Below are 10198 nucleotides of genomic sequence, written 5' to 3'. Positions count from 1 at the left end.
TAGAGAAATTCATCAGAGTGACCCATCATCTTTAAAAGTACAGGGGATTGAAGTGATCAAGAAAACTGTACGGGGTGGGGACAGATTGAAAAGGTTGCTACAGAGAGAAACCTTTTGGATCTGGAGCTTCAAGGCAATGGAGCATCCAGGTCTTAATGAGGAAATGGACTACAGACCTTTTTTGTAACAATGTGTTCTTTTGTATTTTATCACTGCTATTGTACACAGTATCTACTTTTTGAAATGTTTAATATACTGGATCTGCAATGTTTTGTAATTGTTTTCAAGTACCTGTTTGAGGGGGCGGGTCTTAGCTACACTTAAGTCTGTGGTGGGGGAGGTGCACTAATTGTGGGCAATCAACTAGTCAACAGGTGGAATGTTTGTCTAACAAAAGGCTTCACTGTGTCAGTATTAGTAGGGGCTGTAAGCCGAGAAATCGTTACGCGCTGGATAGAAGCATATAATTCGGTACACGTGTTCCTTGACTGATTTGAAGACTTCCTAGAAGGGGTGCCCCTTGAAAAAAAAATGTCTACCATGTCATATACAATATGTCATGTTGGTAACGCATTACATTGTTATTACATGACATTATACTTAGCTGACAATGTTAATATAGTCCTCAGAAGAGATGAAGCAAGGGTAGCCTGCTAGACCAGATTGATAAAACTACAAAATGTACATAGTGTGAAAGTATGGGTGAGTCTGTGCTTACGTGCTTGACAGCATGTAACATTGTGAACGATTTGAGAAGATTCTTGGTCTGAATTAAAATGAGCATTGCCAACACTAAAACTATGGTGAGAATAGACTGCTGCTAATGCTCGATTTGACTGGGATAGTGTCAGTGCAAGATGCCCTAGGTAGCAGGTTCCCCATCCTCTAATTTCCATAACAGATATACGTATTTTATTTGTATGAGAGAGGGTAAAGGACAGGACCTTTCCATATGTATGAAGAACCCCATAAGATCACCTAATTCTATATTTTTACAAGTGCATATTGTGAGAGCATTTCAGTCATCTTTAGAATGGCATTACAGATTACTCAATATAGGCCTACATGTAGGCCACAGTATGGCTTCAGTTCAAATTAAATGGGAATGATTTCTTAGTGTATGTTGAGTAAGAAGACAGAGATAAAAAAAAATGTTTATTTGCAGACAAGTCCTCACCTAGTACTTGTGTCAAAAGTTGTATTAGTTAGCTCAGTAATCATTGAGTACTTAAACTGCTATCAAAACTGACAGCTGATGGACAACATGTACTGTAGGTCTTTTGCCACCCTTACCCATAGGAGAAATATCTATATAGAACAACACTTCTCATATGGTATATACAGTACTATGAAAGTAAATCATTACCTGGACTCATTTTCTTGATATGCAAGGCACATAAATAGTCTGGGCGGAAGAATAGTCGATCATACCCCGCCCCCCCCAAACAAAATGCCACACGACTTTTTTTAACCTTCAAGATTTTGAGTGGTAACAGTAACATAACTCATTCCCACTACACCGTTTTGCATAATATTGTACACGTCCTCAGAATGCTCTACATCAGTGGTTCTCAAACCTTTTGTGTGAAGTACCCCGTGAGAAAATATTGAGCTCTCCGAGTACCACCTTGACAACCAACATTAGAATATCGCAGTAAAGGCCTTCCATATTCACTTTTGCCAGTCAGTACAGGAGAGGTTCATAATGGTATTCCAAGTACCACCAGAGATGTCTCAAGTACCACCAGTGGTACGCGTACCACAGTTTGAGCACCACCGCTCTACATGTTTCAGTTCTATAGTTGTACTGTACAGTACCGTGCAGTGCAGTGGAGTGCAGTACAGTACAGTAGCATACAGAATGGTGCAGTATAATAAAGTACAGTAGAGTATAGTACAGTACAGTACAGTAGCATACAGTACGGTGCAGTACAGTACAGTAGCATACAGTACGGTGCAGTACAGTAAAGTAAAGTACAGTACAGTACAGTAGCATAAAGTACGGTGGAGTCTAGTTAAGTACAGTACAGTAGCATACAGTACGGTGCAGTCTAGTACAGTACAGTACAGTACAGTACAGTACAGTACAGTACAGTACAGTACAGTACAGTACAGTACAGTAGCATACTGCACGGTGCAGTAGAGTACAGTACGGTATATCACATTACAGTACAGTACAGTACAGTACAGTACAGTACAGTACAGTGCAATACAGTAGAGTACAGTATAGTCTTATAGACGTTAGCCCTCCAAAGCCAATAGGATTTCCACATGCTGTTGTTTTAAGTTTTTGAAAGACTATTTTAGTAGCCTATGTGAGAGAGGGAAGGCAGGCAGACATGTTTTAAACAAAGGACCACACCCACAAATAAAAAATAACGAGCAAACAATAAATTAAGTGGTTAGGTAGCCAACATGTCATCTAGATTAAAGCCAAAAGTAGATGGAAAAACAGACATGTTACCATTTTGCTCTTTTAAAAAAAAGTATCTGTCAATATACTGTATGTATGGTGTATTGCATATTGATTATTCATAATTTCCTAAGCATAAATGCCCTTATCACTCCATTGTACACTGCGATATACATATCTGAACATTAATCAGCATACATTTGTCATTTGACAGCTGTCACTGACACTTGATATGTACATGTATTATTGACTTGATTGATATGAATATATTTCAGTTGGACTCCTAGGGTTAAATCATTGAGGGGGTCCTAAGGAAGTAGTAGTAGTTTGTGTGTGTGCGCGCATGTGTAAGTGGGATTAAAATTATTGTTTGCCATCTTTATCTGAAGAGCAGACTGAGTGTCTGAACCTGCTAATGCTAGCATGCTAACATTGGGACAGTTATGTGTGGCCCAGTTCAAGGGTTTATCTCTTCTCCCCTAAATGTTCTAACCACAATTTTCTTTTTGGATGTTATAGATATGACCCACTGCAAATTTTTAAAACTCTTAATGAATGTTGTTTCAATAGCTAAATGCCCAGAAATGAGCTCTCAATTGTAGAGTGATCTCATTCTGAACATGGTTTTTATGATTTTCCTGTGTTTGAATCTAAATAAGACATATATAACATTGTTTTTATGGTAAGTTTTGCACATATTTTCAAAGTTCAGTTTGTATACATCACACACAAATAGGTGGATTGGCCCATAACACCATTATGTCCAGGCAGTACAGCATTTTACTACTATTGGCTGGTTTTGGGCAGCCATCTTGGATTTACCCCATAAAAATGACCTTAATGACATTGAAATTTGGGGCACCCCTTCTGAAATGATGGAGAACACCCTAAGGAAGGTCTACACCGATTTTGGTGCTTCTATCCAGCGCGTAACGATTAGGCCCTTTTTGGACGCTTAGAGACCCAGCTATATCACTATGCCCTGAAGAAGGCTCAACTGCCGCTACGCGTGGGCAATTTTAAAAGTCCTTAATGGACATGTCATAATAATAAAGACATTTTTAACTACACTTTTTGGAGTGCCTTGGTGAAGAAAAGTTTTTTCTCTTTTCAAGCTACTTTTTTGACATTGAACCTTGAACCAAAGAGCACCCACAAGAATACTTTTTTCATCTTCCTAAAGGGACTGAGCACGCCTCTGACTTCCAAACATAAAATATACGCATTTCTAAAGGGTGTACACACTTACTCCCCGCACTGTATGTGTGAGTGATATTTTATTATATTGTTCCTGACCTGGCCTTCTATGCTGTATTTAATAGGACAGTGTGGGAGATGAAAGGAAATGGCTGGTGGAGAGAGAACGGTACCATTAGGCTCTATAGGATTGGGAAATGAGCTCGAAACATTCAAAGTCCCTAATATGGGGATATGAGCTAAGGTGTCTGCGCGCCACAGCATCTCCTTGCCATAGTTTGTTAGTTCCGACTTATCATGCCTGTAACCATTGATTGGTATGGTTCGGATGTGCAAACGCAAGTGTGCGTATCGCTTTCACTAAATAGCCTAGTCTATGATATGCGACGCGATTATACTTGCAAGCATAACATGCGACATACTGCTTATAGCCACAGCCAAATATTCAAGTAAAAAATCTGATGCGCTCATGTTTCTCCATACCCCACCAGCACAATGAATAGATATACTGGGCTGAAGCAGGCTGGTATACTGCGCAAGGGTCTACTTTCATGACCCTGTCTGCTCTTGATCCAGCTTTCACAGAAAGCCGTAGTAACTTTAGCCCTCAATCCAACAATCCCACAATTCATGATTAGCTCCCAGTGGAGCTAATTTGTTTGCTATCCCTGGCAACTTACTTGGCAAGGGTCTCCATGGCAAAAAACCTGGCTTAGAACGGACAGATCCCCCCGAGAGACGACCATTTCCACTCATGGGCGGCTTTAACCTGGGGCAGGTGCACGGGCTACGTTTGAAAGCGGTAACAATAATTGCATAATCCATTCCGCAAAAACCGCACACGCCGCCCACAAGAAGAGTCATAAGACCGTCCGCTATAAAAACAGCGCACCCTGCCAGGCCGGGGTAACCTCATCAGTTATGGAGCCCTCCAACGACACCGGCGTGTGCATTGCGCACGTCTTTAGAGGAACCTTTGCGCACTCCACCCCGGACGCGCCTTTGGAAATTCTGGAGAATAAAGTTTTAGGAGTGGACAACGACGGAAAGGTTTGCATTGCGTTCGTCATTCATATCTATATTTATGTAGATTTATCCACATGTATACTACAATATCCGCATTTAAACATGGGCATTGCATACAGTGCTTTCTTTGACCACATGTTGTGCCGTTGTTTACAAACACGAATCAGTTGTTTTAAGTAGACTACAAACGGGTCTTTGTTTCCTTTTTGGAGTCAGATAGCCTTTATTGAAAATGGCGAAGATGTGGACAGCCTTTCAGATAAGTGGGGATTTAAACCCTCCGTCGTCAGACAGTTGGAGCCACAGTAAGTCACTGATTCCTTTATTGATCTTCGTCAACAAACATATTTTACGCATATCTGCCTTTGCGCTCCTGTCATGCTCACCACAGTCTGTAAAAGGCATAGGCCTATACTATGTAATTACTATACAATAACACTATAACTTGCCTAACAATAGGCCTACTTTATTTTTATTATTATTTGACCACAAAAGCTCAAAGTATCCGGTTGTGTCATGTGATGACATTCTCTTTGTGAAATGTATTTAGAAAATGTAAGAACTGATAAGTTCGCATTTTTGAGGCGGTGTTTTGTGTGTGTGTGTGTGTGGGGGGGGGGGGGAGAAAGTGTAATGCTTTCTTTATGTTTACTGAGCAATCAAAATACGTTTTCTCCGTCGTGTTCCCATGGGTGGGGTGACCTCAAGCCCTCTGCCCCCTCAGCAATGCATGTTGAACTGGCGACTACCTTTGGTGTTGTTCACCTGGCTGTGTGCACTTTCCTCACACTGATGACGTTTAAATTGACAGGATTTTTTTTAGCTCTGAACTAAATAGTCGTTTTGAATTATGTATGGTATGTTTGCATAGCCTCTGCAAGGTAAAGTGCACAGCAAGGTAAAGTGATGGTGACTAGAGGTGTTAAGCAAAATATGTGAATGCCAGATTAAAGATTATATACCATTAACAAGATCATGTTTCTGCAATTAGTAGGCTATAATGTTGCAGCATTGTGGCAGTCGTTTTCACTGTAGGCCTACATGTAGTGCATTTGGTAGCCTACATTGTTATTGTCTTGTCTTGGTGGTCTCTTGATTTCTATGTAGGCCTAATATAGGACTACTTTTCTGTGATTGTCCTTTGAAGAGTCCAGTTACAGAACCCTCTTGTGCCAGAAATCGGTCAGCCTAATTCATTTCTAAATAACATTGCATCTAAAATAAAGGTGGACTGTTTCTTATAGGTGGACTGACTTTTTAGAAATGCTGCCCATATCAAGACTCTTGACTAATACACTCAGACAGGTGCAGAGCTACAGGAAGGGTGAGGCCCCTGGGCCCAGGGCCCTCCCGTATTTGTGGTGGGGGTCCTATTGTGAGCTTGGCCAGCTGTATAGGGGGCCCTATAAGTGTCTTGCCCTTGGGCCCTGTGTACTATTGTTCCGCCACTGCACTCAGAGCTGAACTCTTTCTATTTAGTTCAGACACAAAGAAGCTCCCGTACACTGTTCACATTTGCAGAGTTTTTACTTGACGTTTCTGTCTATGAGGAAGGTCATAGATCGAAAAGTCGCAAGTAAAAACTCTGCACATGTGAAGAGTGTGCGGGAGCTTGTTTGTCTCTTTATGTTGGTGACCCAGTGGATCCACTCCTACGCACCTGGCAAAAGGAGGTGTGCAAGAATCCTAAAAACAGTATTTTCTATTTTTCCAACAGTGAGTTCATCATGCCTGGGCTGGTTGATATTCACATCCATGCGTCACAGTACAGCTACTCGGGCACTTGGCAAGCTGTAGGGGTCCCTATAAGTGTCTTGGCCTGGGGCCCTGTGTGCTATTGTTCCGCCACTGACCCCAGAGCTTCCATTTTCTCTTTCTATTCTCCAACAGTGAGTTCATCATGCCCGGGCTGGTTGACACTCACATCCATGCGTCCCAGTACAGCTACTCGGGCACTGCGCTGGACCTACCCCTGCTGCAGTGGCTGGCCACCTACACCTTCCCTGTGGAGTCCAAGTACAAGGATCTCAGCTTTGCAGGAAAGGTCTACAACAAAGTTGTGGTGAGTGAGTTTGCCGTCAAGGGAAGCCATTATTGCAAAGAAGGTGTTGCCCAAATAGGGCATCGTTCTCTTTTTCTACACTGATGGGTGCAATATTGGAAAAGGCTTACTTTTGATTTTAAAAGTGACACGTGACTATATCACCATCAGTGATATTCAGTGATGGAAAATGCACTGAACTGTTTTAACAGTGTAAAATGTCAAATTTCTGAGGTACACTGAATCTTTGTTGTGTACACCTAACACTGTCACAGCTACATATATACTATACCATATTAGTGTAGTGTGTGTTTTTGTATTTGTAGTATTACTAACCCCACACAGCAAATTGCAGGGAGTTAGAATCAACTATGAGAGTGTTAATCCTAACACTAGTCTGATTGTAACTCTAATTGAACTCACCTGAGTATAATCAGTCAAATCAGTTGTCTAATTGTAACTCTATAATTGGACTCACCTGAGTATAATCACCTATCAGTTGTATGATTGCATCTCTATTCAGTGTGCAATGGCAATTTAACACTATTTGGTGTTACCAGGGAGTTAATAATAACTCTACTTGGAGTTATTGCAACTCTCTGAGTATTAATATTTAGCTAACTCTGCTTGGAGTTGCTGCAACTCTCTGAACATTAACACTGGAGTGTTCTATTAACACTCCACAGATTGGGACAATACAAAAACTTTCATAGTGTTAGGATTAACACTCTCATAGTTGATTCTAACTCCCTGGAATTTGCTGTGTACTGGTCACTCAGTGAAGTTGCCTTAGTTAGAAGGAAGCGCGGTGTTTTTTAACCTCTACTTTTACTTTTGATATCTCTGCATGTTCATTATTATGCTGCACAGCACATCTTGCAGTGTTAAACTTAGAGAGTATTTAACATCTTTTAGATTGCATTTGATCCCAGAGTACTCTTTAAACCGTTAAGACACGTTGTTATACATTTGCTGTTACCAGAATGGCAATGACCAAGTCATAGTGCATTACTAAATGCCCTGTGTTATGCCTTAGTGCTATAGTAATTAACTTTTCAATGACTATTACAGCGTGCTTCAGATGGTACGGCGTGCATTATGGGGCTACATGTTGAACTAGTTTTGTGAGAGCCCACACACCTCGAAGGCTTCTTTTTCAGCAGGTGCAGCTTTTTCGGGTAGTCTGATGAAGGCCTAAGTGCCGAAACGTTAGCACCAAGAACAATAAAAAGTGGTGAACCATGAAGAAGCAGTGTTGCGCTCTTCCTTGTGAAAACTGATGGCTACATGTTGAAGTAACACTGCATTTGTTTTACTGCGTGTTCAGAAAAGGACGCTTCGAAATGGAACCACCACGGCCTGTTACTTTGCCACCATCCACACGGATGCCTCTCTCCTGCTCGGACAGATCGCAGGTGAGGAGCTCAGCTCATTTCTGCAAAAAAAAAAGGTTTGCACACTCCTTTGGGTTTTTCCTTCTTTAAGTTCTTTTTTTTTCTTTTCATTCATCCATTGGCATGATGCCATTATCATGCCAATGGATGAATGAAAAGAGAAAGAAAACCCTTCAAAATTCCAAAGGGGTGTACGAACCTTTTTTCAAAAAATGTCACTTTTTTGTTCAGCACCAGGGATTGTGCCCAAAGCCATAAGAGTAGCTCAGCTCACTCATATCAGTGTTGGAGTGGGACTGTCCTTTGCACAAGTTCATGATTACATAATTTCGCTTGCATTTGAGTTAAATAACACGCACACAGACAAGCATGAGGGTGCCTGTTTGTTTGCTTGCATGCACATACACATACACACACACACACACACACACACACACACACACACACACACACACACACACACACACACACACACACACACACACACACACACACACACACACACACACACACACACACACAGGCACGTGCACACACACACACACACACACACACACACACACACACACACACACACACACACACACACACACACACACACACACAGGCACGTGCACACACACACACACACACACACACACACACACACACACACACCTGCAGTAACATGGTTGTGCAGCATGTTTCTGAGCTTGAATGAAATGTAAAGGATCATGTCAGACATTCAGCTTTAATCAACTCTGCAGACATAGTCTCTGCTGCTTCAATCCATCAGCTCAAGTAAAGCAGCCTTCCAACCAGGCTTTTGTTCATTTGGCTGATGCTATAATACTGAATACTGAAATACAATAAAATACCTAAACATGTACCACGTGTACCATGTGTAACAAATATGATGAGAAAAAGAGCACTCTTCTTCTTCACACGATGCCTGTACTTTCATCATTTTATATGTGTATGTGCAGGGTGCGGTTTGTAGGGGGGGGATTTGGGAGGATTTTCCCCCCTTCTGGTCTTGATATCGCCACTTTTTCTACATGATTTTATCTCAGTTCAATGTAATTCCATTGATATTGCTTACAATCTGAAACATATACCCCCTTCTGGTTTTCNGACAAATCGCACACTGTGTATGTGTATATACCGTGACCAGCACCTCTGAAGAAAATCGTGTGTGTGTGTATTGGTTCACCCTTCAAAACAACACAATATTGAACAATACTTTTGATTAAGATAAAAAATGTAATGAAATTACAATACAAGTAAATACCATGTGTAACAACAAACCAGACAATATAAGTAAAAGATCACTGTTGAGATGGGTTTTTTTTCCCCTCTTGGTTTGGTATTACGTTGACAGATATTACATTTGCAGATGACACTGGTTGAGATATTTGTTTCACCTGTTTGATATTAGACAGGCTAGGGGAGAGGGCACTGGTTGAGCCATTTGTTTCTCTCTGTTTGATATTAGACAGGCTAGGCCAGAGGGCACTTGTTGGGAAGGTGTGCATGGACTGCAACAATGCTGTGGCCCATTATAAGGAGACGACGGAGGAGTCAAGTGAAGAGACCAGACGGTAGGTCACTCATTCAACAGACACCGCTAAAGTTTAATCCCAGATCATAAAGATTCCTCCCTCACCCCCCTCTGGTTTAATTACGTATGGATGAGATGAGGAAAGCAGCCAAGGTCTTATGTCACACTGAGTCAGAATGTGGTTAGGAGTTTAAGTTGCATTTTTATACAGTTCTTTTGTTAAACAGCTGTGAAGAACATTTTATTATTTAACATATCATCCACATATTGGTTCCAAACCTCCTTGCATTAAAACAGTCTGCATCTAATAGTTCATTGTGCCATTTTGACTGCTGCTTGATTGATAATCATTCCACCAATTGATTGATTGATTGATTGATTTGTTGGTTAAATGGTTGATTGATTGATCGGCCGACCAGTCGATTGATTGGTTGATTGATTGGTTCATTTATCAGGTTGTTTGTTTGTTATTCATTCATTCATTCATTCATTCATTCATTCATTCATTCATTCATTCATTCATTCAGTCATTCATTCATTCATATGTTTTAGGTTCATCCAGGAGCTCCTGAAAAAGAAGGTGAGTA

The 10198-nt window shown here is 41.0% G+C and overlaps 1 protein-coding gene across 2 annotated transcripts in view; it reads left to right on the top strand.

Annotated features, from left to right (window-relative positions):
* The first annotated feature begins 4531 nt into the window (after positions 1 to 4531).
* gda (guanine deaminase) overlaps positions 4532 to 10198 on the top strand; it is a 19608-nt gene continuing 13941 nt past the window's right edge. Inside the window, exons 1-6 of one of the 2 annotated variants that reach the window (XM_063195485.1) lie at positions 4532 to 4660; positions 4853 to 4941; positions 6527 to 6698; positions 8005 to 8092; positions 9546 to 9651; positions 10164 to 10191. In XM_063195485.1, the coding sequence (XP_063051555.1) occupies positions 4532 to 4660; positions 4853 to 4941; positions 6527 to 6698; positions 8005 to 8092; positions 9546 to 9651; positions 10164 to 10191 (612 nt within the window). The remainder of the gene's footprint in view (positions 4661 to 4852; positions 4942 to 6526; positions 6699 to 8004; positions 8093 to 9545; positions 9652 to 10163; positions 10192 to 10198) is intronic. The other variant, XM_063195486.1, reaches the window with a different exon arrangement.

This window comes from Engraulis encrasicolus, chromosome 3, assembly GCF_034702125.1.
Source record: "Engraulis encrasicolus isolate BLACKSEA-1 chromosome 3, IST_EnEncr_1.0, whole genome shotgun sequence".
Lineage (NCBI taxonomy): Eukaryota > Metazoa > Chordata > Actinopteri > Clupeiformes > Engraulidae > Engraulis > Engraulis encrasicolus.
This window is presented reverse-complemented; position numbering and strand designations above follow the sequence as displayed.